General features: G+C 36.8%; 1 protein-coding gene across 1 annotated transcript in view; it reads right to left on the bottom strand.

Annotated features, from left to right (window-relative positions):
* Positions 1–23,755, bottom strand: part of lrp1ba (low density lipoprotein receptor-related protein 1Ba) — a 491,547-nt gene that overhangs the window by 32,872 nt on the left and 434,920 nt on the right. The window contains exons 70-78 of the mRNA XM_088930252.1: positions 18,377–18,483; positions 17,003–17,135; positions 12,479–12,601; positions 9,630–9,752; positions 7,994–8,134; positions 6,958–7,092; positions 5,045–5,164; positions 3,008–3,249; positions 210–433 (exon numbers count right to left, since the gene is read on the bottom strand). Of these exons, the coding sequence (XP_088786378.1) occupies positions 210–433; positions 3,008–3,249; positions 5,045–5,164; positions 6,958–7,092; positions 7,994–8,134; positions 9,630–9,752; positions 12,479–12,601; positions 17,003–17,135; positions 18,377–18,483 (1,348 nt within the window). The remainder of the gene's footprint in view (positions 1–209; positions 434–3,007; positions 3,250–5,044; positions 5,165–6,957; positions 7,093–7,993; positions 8,135–9,629; positions 9,753–12,478; positions 12,602–17,002; positions 17,136–18,376; positions 18,484–23,755) is intronic.

Here is a 23,755-nt window from a genome sequence, read left to right as displayed (position 1 = left end):
AGGAGGTACAGTCATTGTTTCAACTTGATAATTGGCAATTACAACTATTTGATTTGAATAATAATTGAAAAAAGTAATTTAAATGAACATGACAAAAAATGGGCTTAAGCTCCATTGTGTGCTAAACACACAAGATCAGGCACAAAAATGAATGAAACAGTAGTAAGAAAAAAAGCAATATGTGCACTGGAGGAAATGTTCGATCTTACCCGCGAAGTGGGTTCACAGCAATGGCATAAGGCTCCCCTGCTATATCTGTTATGAGCCGCGTGCAGTTTGTTCCCCCGAGTTGTCCTACATTAACCGAGTATCGCAGCCTAGTCCAGTGAGTCGTGTAGTAGCTGAACCAGTGCATTCTGGAGTGATCTGTCCAATAGACATTCCCAGTTACCCAGTCACAGGACACATCCCTTGGCCTTCGGAAATCTGGACACTGGAATAGATAAATATGTTAATGTCTGTTGGTCATATTCTTTTTGTTTATTTTTTTAGTCCCACTTCCTTCCCAGTTTCTGAATATTAATCTAAATGTCACCTCCAAGCTGCAGCTAGTTTAAATCAAAATGAATAATGTTTAATAGTAGGTCTGAAAGATATCAATGCATGGTGTCATGTCATGGTGTATCGCACGGGGATACAGTTTCCACCGTAATTTAGTCAGTTCTCTGGGTTCTAAGTCAAAATCAGCTCCAAAAACATTTACAACTATAAGCTGTCACTAACTGAGTCAATTCAGGACTAGTGTCATAATACAGTACCAGAAGTACTGAACAGTGGAATATCTGCTCTGTGGACCTTCTGCAAGACTGCTTAAAATATGTCCACTTCCCTTTCTCTTCGTGAGAAACACACAGTTTTTGAGTGCTTCTATGCAATATCCAGACATTTTGCTGCATGTCCATTTGCTCTCTTCTTATTTGCTACAGTATGTGGATTGAAAGGGAATTTTGTATGTGTATATGTAGGACCGTGAGAAAAGGCTCTGGTGCTATGAAGAGATTTGTGATTGAAAAGGGATCATGCTGTCTATTACGTTTTAGTTCAAAATTGCAGATTCAGGCCTATCCCGTCTTCCTTCACATAACTTATTGGTTAATTAAAAAGCTGTGGTTATGTCTGGCTTCCAATCAAACCCTGTGAAAGCAGATACCCCCACCTCAGAAACCAAGCAAAGCACCAGCTTATTGTGAACTATTTACTTCCATGTTGCTCTAAGGAAGGGTGCTAGAGTGATATGGACAATACCAGCAGGCAGTACAACACTGATGGATTTGTTTGCTTCTCTGGGCAAACAAAAGGCACAACAGGGAGATGAAAAATGCTTTGTACCTACTACTATTGCTATTACTTCTAATTAACATTCCACAAAATGTAATCAAATCTTAAGTAATTTCTTGCTGTATGTTTACTGAAAGAAACTGAGACAGGAACTGGATGTTCCTGGGAAAGAGGAGGAGATCTGGTCATGGTGACTCTGAGGAAGGAAGGGAGAGAGTTCTCGGAGTGCCAGTCAGCTCGAACCTCAAGCACGCAGGCCTGTTGATGTCACGTTCCAACACGTTTCTTGAAATATAAAACTATAGGTCACTAACCCTCAGAGACCACATCTGGACAATGTACCAGCCATGGAAACCGGGACTGTGATTATATTTAAATAAAAACATAAGAGGTTACAAACAAGAGGAGGCCATTCATGGATCTCATCCAGCCACTCCTTGAAAGAAGCCAGCTTCAACAATATGGCTGGGTATCTTGTTCCATATTCTCAAACTTTTGGGTAAAAAAGTTTCTTCTGTTCTTAATTGTAAATATTAAAGACTTGTTTTTGTAGTGTTGTAACTGTTGTCCAGTTATGTATTAGTAAATGTTTTGTTGCACCTGATGCAAGTTCTTTATCATCCTAAGTTTATGTTCAACTATTGTATTTTTTATGGCACGTCGCTTCATAAGCCACTCTTTCTGCTTCCACTAGTGGTGGGATTTGTGAATAAGCTACCCAGCTGTGTTATTTAAGCTGATAACCTGGTTTCAGCTGGATGAAATACTTTGACCAGTTAGCTGCTGAAAAACAAAATGAGCTAGATTGAAAATACCCCCTCTTGTCAGTAACTGTTGTTATGTTTTTGTGTGACGGGGGGCAATTAGACAGTACAGTGTGGGCTCAAGGCTGCAGGCAGAAGAGTCTGAGCTGCACTCCTGTGTCAGTGGGAGTTGTTATGGTTCCTCTCTCGGGCAAGAGAGCCCCACGTCATGGGTGATGTCAGAGAAGTGGGGGCACATAAAGGCTGTGACCTCTTCCTAAATGGGGCCTGGAATATCAAGTACAATGCTGCTATACTGCCCTCCTTTCCTTTTCTGGAAGTAAGTCAGCACACAGTGCCAGTACAGGCAAGCTGTCTAGCTTCCCAACCTCAGAGCTAATGCAAGTGATTACCCTCTCTGCAATATTTAGCATTATCCCCTGGTGAGGCCCCTTTGAACAGAACCCTCTCTATCAGCATAAGCTTGATCCTGTCTACTTTGAAAGTCAGAGGAGTGAAATGACGGCAATTTATAACCTTGGCAATCAAAATTAAATGTGCTATTTATGACAACATTCAATCAAATCTATTAAGTTATATTCTAAAGACTAGATATGATTCTATCCTGAAGAGAAGCAAGAATAAATACGCAGAAAAATAAACCTGAATTTGAATTCTTCTTGACTGTGCAAGCAGCAGATGAAATAAACACTATCATTGTCTTCTAATTAACTCCATTCTCAAGCAAAATGTATAACGGTCATATTTATATATGATTATATATGATGATGTCATGGAAAACATGATCAATGAATATTATTTTAATTTTGTCACATGTATGTAGCTACAGGTGGGTGTATTATATGCAGAAAATTGTGTATACACAATATTCAAGACTACAATATTTTAACACACATATGTTATGACGACAGGTTGAAAAGCAGGCAGTAGTTCCCCATTATTCTGTTAACATTTTAAATACTTACTATCAATCCACTATTTGTTTTAGATTCACTTCTGCCTAGGGTGTCTTTGTAAAAAATTCCACCTGGATTAAACTGGGTACCCCAGATAATCTTGTGTCCTTGATAAAGAGCATCCATCCCAATGACTCGGGCATTGTCCTCAATGCGAGCTAGTTGTTTGTGTCCATGGCTCTGGTTAAATGGATACACAAAACCTCGGATTTCAGTGTCATTAGCAATGTAGAGCACTTGATCTTCTGGTCCTGCAGGTTGTGTCATTAATATGCAAAAAAAATGAATAGTGTCTAAATTCCAACAACAGTTTTTACAGAATTACAGTATATTACAGTTGTATTAGTACAGGAAACACATTTAAAAATACATATTAAACAATTTCTTAAGGTGCAAACATTGTGTATGCATGTTTAAATTAAATATAGGACTTGACTTCAACAGAAATTATTAAATTATACTTTATAAGAGAAAACATAATCTTGAGTATTGCAAATAAAAACACAAACTTATAACATGCAGCACACAATGTAAGCTATTTTTATAATTCAAAGCAATGTTTTCAAACAGAATACAATAATATCAGTCATAAAGAAGGTAAGAACAATGTCATTGTAAAACAAGGTAACACCACCATTTTACAAATTTAGCATCGCCAATTATTTCCAAAAAACAATTGCTATGTGATCTTCACATCTTGGCTCACAGCTATGAACCCCACAACCTCACACAGAAAAGAATGACAAAGCGTGGGCAGACTCCTCCGATCTACCCACCTTTGAGCCACTTTAACACATGACAGGCAGTATAGCCAGGGCTTTAAGCGTTAAATGGAGAGGCAGTGCAAGCCAGGAGCTGCTAGGGGGCGCTGTTTCTCTGAGAGCCAAGAGAGCCCTTTTCCCACCCCACCCTCAGCCAGCTGGGCACCACTGCTTAGGGAAACCCAGTCACAGTCAGACAGTGACATGGCCCAGGTTCGAACCTGCAGTGCAAGTGCGTTAACTGGTTGAGCCCATCTGGAACCCATTGCAATTACACAGGAAGCTACACGGATATTATCCAGGGCAGGTTCATAAACTGTAAACGTGGTGGTGTCATTTATTAACTCCTAATAAATACATTTTACTCTCCATATTTAAACAGTGAATTTGCAATGGGCTTTATTCATAGATCATTAAAACCCTAGTAAATATATATAGTAAATATAAACAGATACAAGACAATATACTGTATATTTAAAAAGAAAACAACAGTACAGAGCTATAGATCAGAGGATGCCTGTTTTAAGCTGTGCTATGAAAAATGTTTCTTTTAGACATTTTTTCTTCTTTTTTTTCCAAAGAGTAACATGAAATAAGTAAAACACAACTTTGTAAATATGATCAAATCCATCAATAAGATATACATCAGAAATGTTCAAATAAATTACACACAATTTCTGTAAATGGGACAGTTTTAATAATTTTGCAATTACAATGATATACAGTAAATACTATGATAATAGTTCAGGTGGGGAGCTGCGTCAGCATGCGTAGGCTGCAAAGGAACAAGTGAAGGTTTATTCCTGCTGAAAAGAGAAGAAAGAAAACACCTGAAGAGGCTCCACAGCCAAAATTTCCTTTTTTTCCTTTCTTGTCTTTTCAGCACAGAATAAACCTTTACTTGTTCCTTAATGCTATGATAAATGGTTTATTATTGCAACTTTTTGCAATAAATTAAACTGGAGCACTTTTGGAGATGTACTGTAGCTGTTCACATCTTTCATTTTATAAAGATGGAATCTGTTAATTCTGATTGTTTTTATACTGTAGAAGTTACCAATCTCATGAAAGAAAACAATTTGCAATTGTAAGTTCCACTTATAAAGAAAGTATTAAATCTGTCCATGTCATTACAATAAAGAACCTAAAATTCTTAACCTACATAAATGTTACATATTTACTGCTTCTGAAATCTAATCTTGATTTGAATTAGATTTTACACATTGCAGGCTTCACTGCGCAGTATTACAATATACTACTTGCACAGCAGAAAAAAAATATTTACCTTTTACTAAACAGCTGCCATTGATTTCTTTAAAATTTCTGTCACATGTACATTTGAAGGAACCTTTAGTGTTCGTGCAGTATTGAGAACAGGAACCAAAGAGGAGACACTCATTGACTTCTGAAAAAGAAAAAAAAATCAATTCTCTTTCAGCAATTTGTGACATTTTTGCATCCACAAAGGTTATTGTTGATAAGACCTGGTTTTTAATATGGAAAAGCAGGCCAGACTGTTTGTGCTGTCAACTCTTTTCATGCTCTTTAAAAACTAAAAGCCAGATAAAGAAGAACTTCAAAGATCACATACATAAGAATCCACAGCTTTTCCCACACACACGTTGAATCTCAATTACTAAAAATACAGATATCATAGTGTAACTGGGACCCTTCAGATTCTTTAGCACCAGGTACAGTTTACACATCTTTTTTTAATTAAGATTTGTAATATTTATCAATACATTAAAGAACTTTTGGTAAACAAAACTTGAAAATTCATATGGTGTTTTCAGAAGGTGTCAATCTTTTGTAGTCATTATTGTCAACTTTAATGGGAGAAATTAACTCCCCAGAAAATAGATTTACGCAACAGCCAGGTAAGGACAGGATAAATCCTCGCAATTAGCTACTGGAATAAGACTGATATCTCACTCCTGGCCTCTTTTGTCTGGACTCCAAACAGAAATCAAAACAACCTCTCCTGAGGACCAACTCTGAAACACAACATTTCACTTGTGACAATGGGCCTATGAATGTCTAGGTTAGGACATTGAAAACAAGTCAAATTCACTACAGTTCTGCCAGTAAAAAATATTTAATCTCAGCTTCTGATATTATACTGTAGCAACATCATGTTTATTGAAGGCTTAAAAGTAACAGGCAAGTTCCTTGTACCTTTCATTAGCAATACAAGGCTGATGGTTGACAATTACACTGGTTTGAATATGCTGGTATCGTTTTCAGATATCCATAAAGTCAAATTGACTGAATTAAACAAAAATACATGCAAAGTTTTTATATTTCTAAGTACAACATTTTCATTGTTTATATATATATTCATATATGGCAAATTTAACAGGATATATTATCTCTGAACTGAGGCATCCATCACATTTAGAACAGGATGCCCTTGAAGTGGAGCTGGAAACTGGCAGTACTTCAGTATGTGTTAACCTGTGCATATTGAGCACATCTCTGTGCCTTTCTTTGTCTTCCATTCTCAGTCCTGTTTCTTTTTCTCATTTTAAACCCTTCACACACATCAACACTATACCACACAAAACACATCCACTAATGAATCTTATGAAATGAAAAACAGTACGTGGCCAGCACCATGTCTAGTTTGTATCCATAAATAACAAAAATAGTCCTCATTATAAATGTACTGTGTAAAAAAGATTAATTAATAGTTGTCACGCACTTTTACAGCACAACATCTATCTTAGGTGAAGCAATAGCTCCATTTAGGGCACTTTGAGAAAAGGTCATACAGTATACTGTAGTAAGTCTGACACAAACCACCCTTCATTGAAAATATTTCCACAAGCTATGGTGCAGGCAGAGAGAGAGAGACTCCATCGGAATACGTGAAGCAGAGGTTTGGAACACAGCTGTGTTCACAAAGGGCAGTGCTACCCGCTATGCCTTATTATCCACACTGCAGCCTCCACCGGGCTGCATTTAAGTCGCTCCTTCTCCCAGAGGGGAAACTGGGACCCCATGCCTTAACTCCTTCAGAGCCAATGGAAACAGCTCGAGTCTGGCTGTCGGGAAGGCGGAGCAGCGGCCTCTGGTGAGCTCTTCGCCGCCCGCAGTGGTGGCTGACGCTTGCAGAAGCTACAGCATAAAACAAACAAAACCAGGAAGCAACACTCCCCGAGGTCAAGAAGAAACTGCTTTCCAAAGGCTGTGCCGTACCTTCACACTGCTTATTCTTTTGGTTTCTCTCAAAGCCTAGTTTGCACTGACAAACGGCAGCTGTCATGGTTTGATTGCAGACTGCATCTTCGCCGCAAGGATTAATTTTTCCTTCACACATATTATTAATGGGAGCTGGAGAAACAGGGAAAAGTGTTTTATTTGTTGAGATGATGTAATCTTTTGGCATTTATTTGATTATTTTAATAAAAATTACAGGAATACATTTTACTAAACGTTATTAATATAAATTAAATAACACCATATGTCAATAAAACCCACCTGATTCTGTGTACTCTGTAAAACTCTGTACTGAATAGGTATATCTTTAAGAACTGTCATTATGTGCCTTGAGTTATTGGATTTAACATATATTTAATGAAACCTTATTTGTTTATTTTGATAGATTTCCTTAAATATGCTTCCATTTCTTGAACGTGGAATATTTCATTCTGCCCTTAGAAATATGTGAGATCAGAGTACAATATTATGAAAACCTATCTTTAATATTGAAGTGCAAGTGATTTTAATCACTGGGGGTAATGACAGGGTACAGACAGGGCATTCATCTCAATTGCACTGAGTACGGAGTTCAAGACTTCTTCTACATTCACTGCAAATGACATACTGTATAGTGTGCTCCATGTACAGTACAAAATGGCCAAGATTTTTTATTCTGGCACAGTGAACCACAGAACTAGTTCAAAACCTGAGTAGCACAGGATTAATATGAATTTCAATTATAGAACTGAAGAGAACACATTTCTTTGGCAAAAAGAAGACTTAGGTAATCATGCAGCATTTTTCAAAAAGTCAAAAATACAGTAGGTTAAAGGTAACTATAAATGTGATCAGCAAAGTAAAATAAAAAAATACCTTATATACAATGTACCAGAAAGTACACAATTTTGCTAATGTATGACAATCTGCAGATGGTACCTAAAATTGGAAAGCTGGGTGTCTTAGTGGTTAAAAAGGTAAATAATATATTAAGTTCTATTAACACATTTTTAAGGCTGGCAATGTTAAAACTCACCAGTCTTGCAATCAAGCTCATCTGAGCCTCCGTCCCCACAATCATCAAAGAGATCACACTGCAGCTCAGCAGGGATGCAGCGCTTATTACTGCAGGTGAACTCAGACTTCCCACAGGGCCTGTGCTTCTCCATCGTGTTCTCTAATTCATTAAAAACCAGCATTGGGGGTTCAATTAAAGACAAACATCATTAAAGGAGTTTAAACCAAAATGTTCAATGTGCCACCCATGAATTATTCCAGTCTAAAGTGTTCCAGGAGCAGGTGATAATGACAATAATATTGCAATACGGCTTAGAATATGAATTATGATTATAGCTATTCCTCTTTCTCCAGATACAGTTATACTACTGTTTCTTGTTATGAGTATGGGCAGACTATTTACTTATTTAAAAAATGGCTAGGAGTATGTACGTTTCAGATCTTTCTGATTCTGAAGTGTTTTTTCAGCATACCCAAATCACCATATGACCACATGAATATTTAAGCTGAGATGATGTGACTCTCGTTGTTGCCAATGAAGAGCTTAAGCATTAGACTGGTTGCAAATTTATCAGTAATATAGGTCACATCCAGCTGCACAGGAAAGTAGTTTGGACTAGCTTTCACAAGTAACTGGTAACCAGTTTTAGGTGAGAGATTGTTTGTACAAATTAATGGTAAGGAGCTGATACGATTAAGAGCTTTTGTTTTTTGTAGTATAGTAAACAATTTGTACTGTATATATTTCATATTCAGGATTTGTAAATTTAAATATAAAACAGCTATAATGGCTTAAAAAAAGTAAATGTTTCCTTCCACTGTCCACAGACATGTTGTCCATGCTGGCATTTACAGAGTGCTCTGCGTATGTAAGTGTATTCCCTCATTGCACCCTGTGCCAGTCAGGTTACTCTCTGGCTCACTCTGACCCTCAAAAGATACAGCAATGGATGAATTGATTTTGAATGCATGCTTTCAATCAGACATACAACACTGGGTAATTCACTTAAAGTTCCTTGTGCTTTGCAGATTGGTTAAGTATAAATAGAAATAATAAATATTGAATTGTAAAAATATGAGAAAGACATTAATTGACATTAATGGCTTAGATTTTTATAAAGATCTAGATATATAACTGGGTAACTCTGTCACCCTCCCTAAACAAATGCAGTGGTCACAGTTGTAAAAGGGAACGGTAATTGTATTTTAAATACAATTAATGCCACAGTAGTAAAACACTGGCAGACGGGACAAAACAGGATAAAAATGCGAATAAACAGCTTCATGCGCAGATACAAATTAACAAGGGACAGCAGAACATGCAGTAATGTGAGCTATATTTAAACACGCATTTAAACGTACACGCATTCATCCATCTGATATAATGTGCTTAAGCCAGCAGTACGGGAATTAGAATTAGAATAAAACACGCCACTTTTTCTTTCTGGGTACTTTCTTTCCAGCTACCTCATTAGTTTATAGTCCATAGTCTGTGATAATGAAAAAAGATTGACTTTCCGACGGTTTTTCCTAGTTATAGGAGATTCATCACGGTAGACAACGTGAACGCGTATAGCATGGCATCGAAAAACCTCCTTCCGGCTTAACGCTGCCGACGCCAGGCGAGTATTCCCCGTGCGCGACGCCGGACTCACCGCAGCGCCGCTCGTCCGAGCCGTCCCCGCAGTCGTCCGCACCGTCGCACACCTGCTCCCGCCGCAGGCAGGTCCTGCCGTTCCCACACCGGAGCGGCCGCGAGGGCGGGCACGGCAGCTTGGCTTCCGCGGGAGGAGAGCACACGCACAAATCACACACGGCCCCCTGACAAGGCCTCCAGCTGCCTACTCCCTAGGTATTCAAATCCACGCGTTTATGGCCTTTAAAAAGCACACGGAGACCTCATTTGTGGGGTATCCACCTGCAGTTTTGGCCCGCTACAGTTCCAGAAAACCCCCAGTATCCAATGGCTCAGTGTGTGAGAGCAATGGACTGGGCGGACTGGAGTCCCTGTGCTTCTTGGATAGAGCTGCTGTGACTCTTACTGGGAGTAAGCAGTGTTCCGGTAAGGGATGTCTGGATGTTTGCAAACACCACTGAATATTAACAATGAGGTCTGGCTTTTTAAGAAAAAGACTAAAGGTCAAAGAAAGGCATTAATTCATTGTTTAAATCCTCTGCCTTTCAGTTCAACAAAGCTCTACATTTGCTTTTTTTATTTGAATTTGACCCCTGTTTAAAAGATTATACCATCCCAATAGCCATGTGTATAAGAGTGCTTTCCCTTTTCTATTCGGTTTTGGAAATTTGAAATTTTCCTGCCTGAATGTCCAACTTTCTTTCATCTAACTCCGGATGAAAAAGAGAAGTGTGAGACATGTCTTTCTTTCCCAAGCGTGTCTTAGTCCTTGAGATGAAGAGTACTGCCTGATTACAGAGAGAATCCCAAGCAGGGAGCAATTATCCACTGGTCCCAGAGCTTCCACAGATCGACATGCTAGCCCACCCAGTTCTGCTGTCCTGGTGCCCCTGCGTCTGCTGAACTGTGTCTTCTGTGTTATTTTAATATGAAAGCTTGGAGGTGGAGCTCTGTTATTTACCAGCTTCAAAGGTGTTCATGCTTAGAATGTAAGCCCTTGTAACATTTATCACAGAGGTGACTTTTAGCAACTGATAGCCAATTCCCTACACGTGCTGTTGGATAGAGCCCTGGATGTGTAAAGAACAGCAGAGAATTGAATAAAGAAATAAATCACCACAAAATGACCAATAAAGAAAGAGGCTTAGGCCTTCTGTGGTGCACAGAAAATGTCAAAAAGACATCTGATCTCTCTGTAACTCTTGATATTTCTGTAACCTGTGTACATTCAAATGATTGTATACTATACTCTCTTTAATCACTTTCTTGAATGTTTGCAGGTGTTGGCATGTCTTGCTGCTTAAACTGCATATTACCAAATACATATTTTACATACTGTAAATGCACATTTAAATAACAGAACAAACATTAAGATATACATTTCAAGTGTAATTAACTTCATTTAGTATTTAACACAATTAACCAAAATTAAATTAATCAAAATTAAGTATGATAGCGAAGGAGCTCTAAGCCATAACTACAGTATAAGATTCTAATAATACTGTATGTTTCATTAATTAATCCTGTAAACCAATTTAGAACAAATTTTCTTTCACAGAGGCAACCTGGAAAGTACTGTACTGATTTCTATAGCAGGGCATTTGCTGGAGTTATTTAAGTATCAAGTTCAAGGGTACAACAGTATCAGTCATCCTGGGATTAAAACCTACAACACTCTAGTTTAGAGCCCAGCTTTGTAACCACTCTTTCACGCTTCTGCCTATATTATTACATTAAGTACACATTCATTTTTTAAAAAAATCATCCTGGGCCTAATAATATATCCATCAAACCTTTCTTTTCAGCACTGGCTTATGACTAATAATTTGCATAATCAGTTCAATGAAGGCTCACCTTTACAGTAAGTTCTATTTTTACGGCATCACCATGTTTGACATCTGATTCTTGTGTGGCAATAAGGGTTTTTTGTGAGATGTACAAAAGAGGAGCATGTTTCACAAGCGGGTCTACTGAGGCTTTCTGCTATATGGACCTTTGAGTGACATTTAAAAAGAAGTGCTGAGTCTGCAGAAACAGCATATTCTATAATCTTTATCCATGGAGGAAGAGTTATGAATAATTAAGCACATAGCAAGTTGACCTCCAAATGCAAAATAAAAAAGTGAACATGTCTATGAATTACAGCAGAGAAATAATTTGAGAGTTTTCACTATGCTGGGGTGTTTTATTCACAAACACTATTTAAAGGGAATATTCTGTGTTTTATGGCTCCAAAATCAGTATAAGGCAATGAGATCAACAATAAGCAGACAACATAATTTGGCCAAGATAAGAAAGGTTACAAATGAGAGATGGCCATCTAGCCTACCTAGCTAGTTGGTTTGTTAGTAACTAATTTATCTGAAGATCTCATCCAGCTATCTAGTGTTTTTGCTTCCACACCCTGGTCGGGCAACCTGGTTTGATTTGATTTCAAATCCAAGCTTTTCATTGTATATACTATTTTGTTAGGATATGTAGTTACTGGTCCTCCACATTGTCTAAAAGATGGAAATAGTGCCAAAATAAACACCTACTGGAAATCTTTTTCATAAGTATCTTCTTCAAGCTCAGCATTTCCCAATTTGTATTTTGCAATTTGTTTTTACTAGGTGCATCCAGGTGCACTCTGCCTGTGACTACGTTAAATGTAATTTAGATAATTACGTGGATTACATCCACCCACTTTCAATCATCCAGGACAGGACTGCAGCACACTGGAGCCTCGCTTGAGGGTGAGGGGACACCTGTAATATACTGTATGTGCACACAGGTATGTTCAGTGCTTATGACAGTGAACACGTAGTAAATACCTTTCGAATCATCAGGTACTGTGTTGTATACAGAGTTGAAACATTTAGTCCTCACCACACATTACGGGATCCTCATCTGAATTGTCTCCACAGTCATCCTCACCATCACACACCCAGACTAGCAGTTTACACAAGGTGTTGTTGCAGACAAACTCATCGGCACGGCATCTGTATGACCCTGATAGGTTAAAGGAAAAAAAAAACAAGACAGTTTGTTTAGCACTGGAGTATTGGGGAAAAAAGCATCACATCTGAACCTTTTTTATACCTTCATCACATCTCAGACCTTTGACAGATTTAAACATTAACCATGTTCTAAAAGGGTCTCATTACTTTTTGATAACCTTTTGAAAAATATCTGAAATCAGTGTATTGACTTGACGTGATTTACAACTTTATTGACAGTGGTGCTAGTAAGTTGGCCTACTTTCACATCCATTTGAAATCCGACATGAAAAAAGTCTGCTGGTCTTAAAATCTCTAGTGAAGGGCAGGTATTGACAGAAATACAGACTCATGTTTGCATTTCTCCTTATTTACTTACATTATACATCTCTTATTTTCCAGGGGGAGAGGATGCAGCTGCCTTAGGAAATCCAGCATATTTAGTGGATACATTGGGTGTATCATTTTGTGGTATTTGAAAGGTTATCACAAAGTAGTTCTATTTTATTAATTTAGAGTTGAACTGGCCAACTGTTCTGAATGTATCCACAGAGGAAAAGACTGTAAAGGATGGTGAGGAGACACATCTTTCAGAAATACTCTCAAATGTGCACAGGCAGGCCATCTGCTTTTTGTCATGCTGCAAGCTCTACAGTGCCAATAGTAGTCGCCACACATTACTGATTTTGCAACAAGTCACATGTCCCCAGTGATCTGAAAAAACACTGGATAACTTCATACCCAACAAACCCTAGCAGTTTTCCATCAGCTCTTGCTACCTTGTGGTGTCATACTGTAGTTACAGTCAGCTAACATTGCCCAGACTGGAAGAAGTGTTGTTAGGATTCAGCCTGCACTCCCAGATAAGAACCGTGCTGGGTGCAGCCTCTCAGGAACCCGTCATTATATTTCAGCACCTGTCACTAACCTTACAAATAACAGTTCTTTCACTATAAATAATGAATACAACTTCAAATGCAAACGGTAAAAGTAGAGTTAAATACTGTGTGATTTTCGGCCTTCACGAAATGTTACTCATGTTTCTGAAAAAAAGAAAATGATAAAACTAGGCTATTTCAAATAAAATAAGAATATAATGTCATTCACTGTATAAAGTCGATTTTCATCATTTTGTAGCTAAAAATTAGGCTAAAGCATTGCAAAGTAGTCAGATGGCACTATGGAATACCATACTGTAGATATACATGTATAATAGAATGCTACGTTTTATAGTGACTGAAGAATTGCCAGATGAATAACAATTAGCAAAACATTTAGAAACATTTACTACAAAAACATGTTATTTATAGACATTTATACTAACAGCAAAAATAAATATTTTGATCATAGAAGTTAAAGGATCCTTACTTAATAGCCTGTCTGATCCCCAGGAGAGGAGTAATCTTCTTCTTTATTGTAATATTTGGCTTAATCTTTATTTAAAAACAGATGCATTCATTTTCCTAATTTACTGTACTTGGCTTAATGTTATCCCGAAGAATACAAATGATTGTGCACGTAGTTTTTCTCACATACCCTGAGCTGTATGAACTAGTAATGTCTTTCTTCTCCTATAACATGTTTCAGATGAGGCAGAACAGTTCATCTACTGACTTCAATCTAATTTGAACCCATCTCATGGAACATTTAATCTTTTAAACATTCTTGCTGAAACCAGTAAAAAACAAGAACTTTCCTCAACTGCCACATGAATTAATCTAGATTGCTGTGACTGCGAAAGTGGACAGACCACAGCTCTTCAAGTCTTGCGTTCTAATGTGTCCTGCTGAATAGGGAGGGTATAGGAAAGACACATTGTAGGGTTTCGTGCTGATGGTTTCCATGCATTTTTTTTCATATCCTAGCAAACACATACTAGTATTATATAAAAGCTCTACAACCTCTGAAAATGCTCATAATCAGCTAAGGAGAGACATTTTAAGAGTAAAGACTAATTAAATATAACGTTGGAACTGGAATCCATATCTGATATTTAATTTAATTTATTTAACGTGCTGAATGGAAAGGGATAATCCCCGTTTTCTCCTAAACACCATTGTCTCTTTCACACTATAAAGCTTGGGTGCTTTACAGATCTTCATTTCACAGTCTAGTTCATTCACAACCAAAAATGTCTCTCTGTCAGATGTTCTTTCTCTTTTCTTCACATTACTGAAGCTGCCACATCAGCTGGCCTGTCTGAATAGAGCTGATTTTCAATAGAAGCTCTTCAATAGCATATATTGCTGGGTATTATGAAGGTGCATCCCTTCCATTTTGAGTCTCTGGCTATTTTACAGATCTCTACACAGAGGAGATCATGTCTGCAGTGAAAACTATGTCTATTAGCTTTAGATACACAGAGAAAGGAAAATAAGAACTTAAGAAAAGCCACAAGCAAGAGGAGCCAGCTGGGTCTATCTCACCCAATTTCCTGCTATTATTTTATTGATTGAATAATCTTTCCAGTTAGAAATGTTTAATTTTCCACAAATGTTTTGGTAGTTTATTCCAAATGCTCACAAATTTTGTGTAAACTATTCTCAACGTGTAAAACTGAATTTGTATCCTACTTGAAGTATCTGACAGAATTAACTGTCTGAATGTACTTCAGGGTTCTGTCATAATAAAAAAAACCTGTGAGAAGTTTGAGATTAAAGCACACCTACAGTATGGACTACTTAAGACACTCTTCTTTGAACTCTTCTAAGGGCAGTGATGTTTTTCATTTTAAAATCAACCACAATATTTAAGTGTGATCTTCACCATTACATTCCCTGATTGCAATATGATACTTTTTGTTCCAAGAAAACATTAATTTTACTTATTTTAAGATGACAAACATGTCCAAACCTTCTAGATAAAGACATCGTATGAACTGTATTCATCTCTGTTTTTGTGACTTTAAAGCATTTGTTTTCAAAAATCAGTTTTAATTTTGTTTTATAGTAGTTTTTTCAAGTAAGGGAAATGTGTTAAATATTCATATTATCCTGTGTAGAAGTATACAGTATATCTTGTTGCTTTATATAATTATTGTTGTTCTTATTATTCAGAAAAATATTCACATCAAACAAAATACTTATATGGATTTTTGAATTTATTCTTCAAAAGTAATGATAATGATAACATTTTCCAATACAAAATGTATATTTTAACTTAATATGGTTTGGACACAATTGAATAAAGCAGATCAATGTCAGACACTGTTTACTCCTGGTTTTTGTGGTATATTTCACCAAACCAGTCCTGTGCTGTTCTGGAGTTAGTCTGCCCCTCTTCTCTGTAGGCTAGCAGCTACAGAGTCTTTAGGTTAGCAGCTCACAACTTAGTGAGTGCATTCTTTTTTTATTTTTCTGTTTTGCAAAGTATCCCATAATGAATTTGATTAGCTAAATAGTTCTAAAAGAAAAAAATAAGTTACAATTACTTTCTACATTACAGGAATGTGGCGAGATGTTTGCCAGACTCTTACAAAGCTTCTGTGCAGTAAGAGAGACATGAATAAAACAGAAGCAAAGGCGAAATCTGTAGTGTACAGCTGAGGATCTATCATCAGAGCTTTATCACCATTCATTTTTATCAAGATTGTAATATGCATAACCTTTCTTAAACACACAGGCTTTAAAATGAAAAAGTGCAAAGGGTTTAAAAATGCATTTTATATGCAAGTTAAAATAGACAGAAGATTACATTTCATTATTATTGCCTTCTGATATTAACTATGATATGCGGCGCCCATGTTAATGATGCCAGCAGACTACCCACAGTTCTAAACTGTAAAGACATTTATATGGTGTCTATGTATTCTGTTCCAGAACAGCTCATTGAGGGCATTTGTGACTTGATATAATAAATTAAAAATATCAGCATTAACAGTCATGTTATGTATTTCAGTGTTAGATGGGTCCTGGGGAATAAAACAAACTTTGTGTAGCTGAAGAAACATTTACAGGTCATTAGCAAGGTGAATGTAAAGTAATTTAAGTCCTTTCCTTTTCCATCTATTTTTTGAGAAGAGACAAAGGGGACCTTAGATGTTACAGTGGTTCAAATATATTGTTGCATAGCAAAGCCTGTAGTGAGCTAATGAAACTAAGTTCTGGTAAGTCTGAAAGATTGCTCAGTAATGTTTAAAATGTTTTCTGTACTGTAACTTTACTAACCTGCAAATTGCAAGATGTATCAATTGACAAAAGCATGGTTTTAAAGAACTGGGTATAACTTTGCGGCAAAAAAAGATCATATTCTTGATCTGAAAAGTCTGTAGTGTGCAGATTCTGAGAGCCCTAACCGTCTTTCTTTCCCCCAGGTCCTCTTAGCACGTATTACACATGAAATGAAACAACAAAACAAATCTGTGTGAAAACACAAGTGAAAAATCAATACTGCATCCAGAAGGAGCATGACTCACCGTGGTCACAGTTCTCCTCGTCACTGCGATCCACACAGTCATACACATCATCACATCGCCATCTGGAAGGGATACAGTGAGCTCTGTTCTGGCAGAGGAACTCGTCCTCTCTGCATTCTCTCACACAGTCAGCCTGTCGATACAGCATGATATGGTTTAATTGCCTTGTGTGTCTGGCTTACGTTTTCAATCAAAAACAGGAAGAGTAACTTCTCTTAAAAGATTAGAGGTTAGCCTGGTTTAAAGTGAATAAGACAATATCACTGCTGTTTTTACCTTGCACTTGTAGAAGAAGTACATACCTTGAATACTGAGTTTTATTTTCTCAGTCATCCATAGGGACAGAATGTGAATTATTGGTTAAATTAAGAAGGGTGTCACCTTTAGTAAAAGATTTCGACCTTTTCTTACTCTTGAAATTGCTTTGATATATAATGCATTAGGAAAGACAAGTCTTTGAGCATGTAGTGTCTTGGGATTTCAAAAGAGACCCATTTAATGTCCATTATTAGGTGACAGGTATAATGTGAACTACTGACACAGAGCAAAAAGTGCTATTTTAATCACAGAAAATCCCTTTGGGGTTTGCTAAACCAACTGCTTCAGTAAATGTAAGAACTAAACTTGTTTTCCAAACATATTATTTCTTATAAAGCATAAAATAAGCACAGATTAAGAATACAATATAAAAAAAAATATTAACACCTTTGCAGGCTACTGTTTTGCTGTTCAATCAGAAAAATGTACTCAACATTAAGTCATGATAAACTAACATTATTTTAACTGTGAAGTCCACATCCTGAGAAAAGAACAGAACAGAGAGTGGAGGTTAAAGCAGGATAAAACATTAAGACCTGGAGGCCAAAAGAAACTGAAATACCTTCCAATCCCTGAAGGATAGTAGAGAGTATGTGTGCATCAGTAAGCAGAGATCATTTTGAGTACTTCCCTAGGGAACTTCCCACTACTCTATATTTTGTTCAGGAGAAGGAATGTGTGCATTGGAATATTTATTCAATAAATAACTACAAATCATAACAGGTCATTTCTATCTCTGCTGTTTTTTGTCCTCTATCTCAATCACAATTTCTTCAACAGTTTAGTATTCTGCACCTGTTTGAAATGATCTGATTGAGGAATATCAACCAACAAGCTTTCCATAAAAAGCTCAGTAAAAGGCACTGTGAGAATACAGCTAAAGGGACAATAGGGTAAAAACGATGAGTAATGTGCAATTTAATCACATCGGACAGTAAAGAAATGTTTGCGTCTTTTTAAGCTACTTCTGTATTTTTCAACAGCTCTTTGAATAATGAAACAGGCATGTTTCAGGTTGCGGTAAGTGTGGTAAGTGAGGCAAGACCGGAAACTCACCTCGTCTGAGGCGTCAGTGCAGTCGTTCTCGCCATTGCACTTCAGGCTGGCGGACACACAGCCCCCGCTCGCACAGACATACTCGCTCGAGGAGCAAGACGGGACCACTGTGGAAAAGCAGGCGATCGATCAATCAATAAATTAATTCACCGCCTGCTTTTTAAATCCAGGATACACATAGATCTATAGACACCTGGCTTCAAAATAAAACAACTTCTGTTAATGCCTGTGCTTTGTTCCCTTTCTCCTCTCAACTCAACTTCATTGCAGTCGTTGCTGAAGGGATAAAATAAAATGCATTTTCAAAATTAATGGATGGCTTCTGACTTCTGAATCTCCAATATATTCTTCCTACAAATGATTTTCTAGGGCTTTGTAGATGAGCTTAACTTATGAGATTTTAATCAGATCTCCCCCATTTGTAGAACAAAATCCAGTCTTAAGTAAAGTAAGAGATTCACATCCTTCTGATTTGGTTAGTGGGTGAAAAGGTAGAGCACTATGGCAATGATTCATACAAAGCCAGATATTTAAAGAGGATTCCAAGCAAACTCACAGATCCACATCACACCTCAGAGAGTACAGCTAGCTGCTGGATCTCAACAGGAGTAAAAGGCTATTGGCCATTACTCAATTAATGACAGCGTGAGAATGTAACCATTCTTCAGGGTTATCTGTAGGAAGCTAAAAAAATGCTCTTCATTAAAACAGTACAGAATTTAAAAAATACTTACAGTATGTAAAAACATTACAGATAGATGTGTGAGAGCCATTTCAAAGAATATTAAATTAAGTTCTTTAATGCAAATACTTCAGACATATCTTCTCATACAGCAAGAACAAAAATAGCAGATCAGATTTAGCAGATCAGTAGATGCACAATATTTAGGGCAGTAACAACATTTTTTAAACCTGTGCCTTTATTTTGTCCCTTTTGTATGCTGCCTTTTGTATTCTGTTTGTCCGTTTTTGTATTCGAGAACAACTTTTAGTAGAACCCTATGAGCTTCAAAGAGGAAAACATATACAAATTAATATTAATGATCTCTCATGATGTACAGTAACTGCTCTTAAAACACACCACAACTCTGAAATTTCCTTAATCTAGGAAATTGTTTTACTGGTACTTTACTTTTTTTAGGCATGAATAAATAAAAAATCTACAAATGCCTTTCTAAATCCCTTTTTGTCAATCATGTGGCACGTCTGGCACATTAATAGAGTAACGGGGCTATATTTGGTGTCAGAATCTACCTGCCAAAGATGGAACTGACTTTCTCACAGCTGGCAGCTTAAATAATAATACCTAAGGTCAATGAGAAAGAGCGTAACTCAGTTAGCAATGTGTACTTCACAGTTACTTTCACAGATGCCTCAAGAATGTTTCCCAAAAAGATAAAATAAACTGACAGCATTTAATTTCAGCCGTGATTTTGAGCTTTCCCTCAGAGTGGCTTAGATCAGAAAAATAGAAGTTTAATTCTTGTTCTTAAGTAATGTGAATCTCACAGACTCAAGGGTGTAGATCAAGATGCTGTGTCCAGTCATTATTTCTTCAAGTATTGTTTGCTCATATTGCATTTGACCTGATGATCTCTAGGTAGCAAAAACAGTATGAGTGTCTATACACTACAGTCAATAACATAACAAAATGACTGATGACTTCTGAATTTATTTTCTTCAGAACCATCTTGTGAATTTGTTATCTCTTTATAGAGCCACTCGGTAAAGTAAAAATAAATGCTACATTACCGAGCAAGAGAAGACCTCCGGGCTAAGGGCAAAATCCAAAGGCAATATAATTCACTTCAGGTAGGTATTTCTCCTGTGGGCTAACTGCTCATTTCATGTGAATGACACAGAAAATAGGCCATCATTGCTGCTGTTCTTTGTTTCTGAAATTTGCACTGTTAAAAAACAGTGCTTTACTATTACTACTTATTAGTAGTACAGTACTTACACAGTACTATTATTATTAGTACTATTCTACTATTATTTTTACACATACCACATTGTGTACAATGTGAATACTTGTGAAAGTATTCAGAAACTTTCTATAGTGTCCCAATTTATTTTAATTGCAAAATGATGTAAATCACGTTTTGTAACAAAACCTGCTCAAACTGAAAACTTCTAAGGATAAGATAAATTACAGTAATGTTAACAAAACCCAAAGAGGAAATAAGATATGATAATTGCATATAAGTATTCAGTACTGGAAATTTGATATTTGCTCGCACTGTGGACTCCGTTCTATAAATAGACTGATGATTTTTTTTCAATAAAGAATGAAGTAGTGTCTCAGAGAGACTAATTGGAAACTTTAAACGATGACAGAAAAATGGCTGATGTATTAAACGGATATCTCACTAAGGTATGTACTGTACCAAGGAACAAAAACTGACAGCAGACTAAAGAAAGACAGAAATCTATTTTAATTAATGGCATAGCAGTGTTGCAGGAACTTGATGTGCTCAAGATAAACAAATATCTCGGGCCCAGTTGTATTCTATCAATCTTAATTAAGGCAGACAGATTTTATTCATTTTCCCATAAACAAAACTCTTCTAGCAGTCAGTGAAGACAGGGCTAATACACATCAGCTGGAAAATTACTATGGTAGCACTTACCCATAAAAATACCACAAAACTGACGCATGTATTTAAAGACAAGTAAGTCTTACGTCTATAACATGTAAGGTTTAAAGACAATAATTAGAACAAACAAGAGGGTAATCTGTATGGTAATTGTAGTCTTCAGGATAGTAAATGTGGATTCCGAAAATGCCCATATTGCTTTGCAAGGATATGAGCTTATGAAGCATATTATATCGCATATTTTGATTTCGAGAAAGCTTTTGATAAAATTCCCCATAAAAATTAATTGTAACATTGTAAGCATCCAATGTAATGCAGGTAAAGAATGAATACTCAAACTTGATTTAATTATCAGAGTAAGTTTGCTAGCAGTACTATCTGTACTAGGACCACTGCTATTGCTGATATATTTCATGTAGATTCTGGTAAAGTTACTGTAAAGGTACTGTAGTAAACTAGATAACTAGTCAACTAGAACTGAAGAAACCACAAAGGAAATTCAAAATGATTTAGATTAAATCCAAGGCTGTGAAAACATACAGTATGTGCAGGTAACAAAAACATTAGTTACAAGTATTGGATGGGAAAGATAATTATTGAAAATAACTTAGGTATTTATGTTGACAAATCTTTTTTTATTTTCCAGATACTGTGGGGAAGCAATAAAAAGGCACATAAAATGATATGATATACAGTATACTGTAGTTAAAAGCAAAGAGTTTAAATCAAGGAATGTAACATAAAAATGTACAATCCAAAGGACATTAGTGCTCTGGAATCAGTCCAGAGAAGAACAATTAGATACATAGCCAACCTCCAAGGAATGTTCTGCACTAACAGGCTAAATGTGACGACTTTTAAATCTTGAAAAAGGGAATACTATGAGAGCACTTGATCAAAGTATTCAACATCATCAATTACAATCCAATGGACCAGAGAACACAAACAGAGAATATGGGTGATGTAAGATGGTGTAAGGAAGAAACTTGTATGTTCGTGTTGCAATGTGTTAAAAGAAGTAGATACAGATGAATTTTATGCTCAAGTGCAGACACCTGTGACGTGCTGCAGATTCTAGTCAGATTTGTAACAGTTTCCTCTGGATAAATTGTGCCAGACCTTAATTTAGAACACACACAGTGTGTTATTCATACACATTTAATCACTCTGGTGCAGTCCCTTTATAATGCTGTAATTCAGTTATCCTCAGCATTAAAAATCCATCACACAGAGAGAAAGACTTTCTGCAGCAGTTTTCAACATGTCATCTGTAAAAGGATGCCAAGAATATAGAACACTGCATCTTGCCAACAAGCAGATCAAATAGAATTAATTCAAAAGAAAATGGAAAAACACTGGAGACTAATGATGATAATGTGATATAATAGGATTGCTTTTTCAGAAATGTCCATATTATTATCTTAAACATTGTTCTTTAATGTCCAGGAGTAGCAAATTAGGATGAGACAGTATAGCATAGGTAAACGGACAGAGGCCCCATACAGTTGAAGGACACATTCCCAGCACAACAAAACATATTCCTCCCCGAAGAAAACATGTCTAGCAAGGAAAACAGATACAACATTTTACTTCTTTTCAAAGACTGTTTACAGTACTTTATGCATAAAAGCCACGTACAATGGAAAGTTCGATTTCCACGGCCCTGATTGAAGTATTCAAAAACCTTCAACGGCACTGACAAATTCAAAGAAGTGGAATTCTTCAAAATCAACGGATTGAAACACAATCCAGAAGACACGTGGCAACTGCTAAGTGCGTTTGAATCTGTGAATAGGGTAAACTTTGTTTCTACATTGTGACAGACTGGAACAAACTACCCAAGCCTTGTGATGCTGACATCCTCTCATCTCGGCAGGGTGAGAACCATGGATCAATTAGCTACTAGCAACTAAATCAGTTTCATGAGCTAAGAGATCATTTTCCATCCAGTGCACACATTCAGATCACCTCTATCTTGTTTGTGACTTTCCTTATGTAACCACTAATCTGATGAATTTTTAATTTGAAATCAGTTGGCAAATGACAATAAACGTACGGAGGTCAATAATTTGGTAGTGCACAGAAATCAAGAGAGCAGCTGTACGAAAAGTAGTATGGGGCTGAGGCACTGTGTGGAGTAGCATAGAGAGCAGTTTCAGGATCGCCACTCATTCCAATTTTTCAAAATAACCTTGTTTTGTACTCATTAGCAAACCTGTCAAATTTATAGATTTTATGCCACAAAAATAAATCTGACTCATCAGCAGACACATCCAGACAGTTTTGCAGTGGTGCAAAAATAATAAAATGCCTGGAAACATATTTAGATTGTTCCTTTAACATTAAAGGAGGCCATGCTAAGATTTTACAATTTAGCGATAAAACTCCACCTAGAATATTTTCACCACGACATACTGTACATTACTGGTTGCCACTACACTAAGCAGGTAAGGCACTTGCAGCATGGGGTATAATCCAGAGAGGACAATGAGTAAGATACAGCAGGGCTGAAGGGGAAGTCATGTGTGGCTGGAATGAAACAATTGAATCTTTTTGCCCCCAGGCAAGCAAGATTTCCCAAACATTAAATGGAGGCTTTCAGAATTCTGAAAGGCACCAGCAAAGTCACTTCAAACTTTTCCATCTAAAACCCAACACACTGCCTAAGCCAGAGGGCATAAATGGAAATTAAATGAAACTAAATTCAGAACTGAGAGCAGGATCATCTTCTTCAGAAAAAAGGTGATGAGTGTAAATGCTGAGTCACTGGAACCATTAAAAC

This window comes from Atractosteus spatula, chromosome 13, assembly GCF_055471065.1.
Source record: "Atractosteus spatula isolate fAtrSpa1 chromosome 13, fAtrSpa1.hap1, whole genome shotgun sequence".
Lineage (NCBI taxonomy): Eukaryota > Metazoa > Chordata > Actinopteri > Semionotiformes > Lepisosteidae > Atractosteus > Atractosteus spatula.
This window is presented reverse-complemented; position numbering and strand designations above follow the sequence as displayed.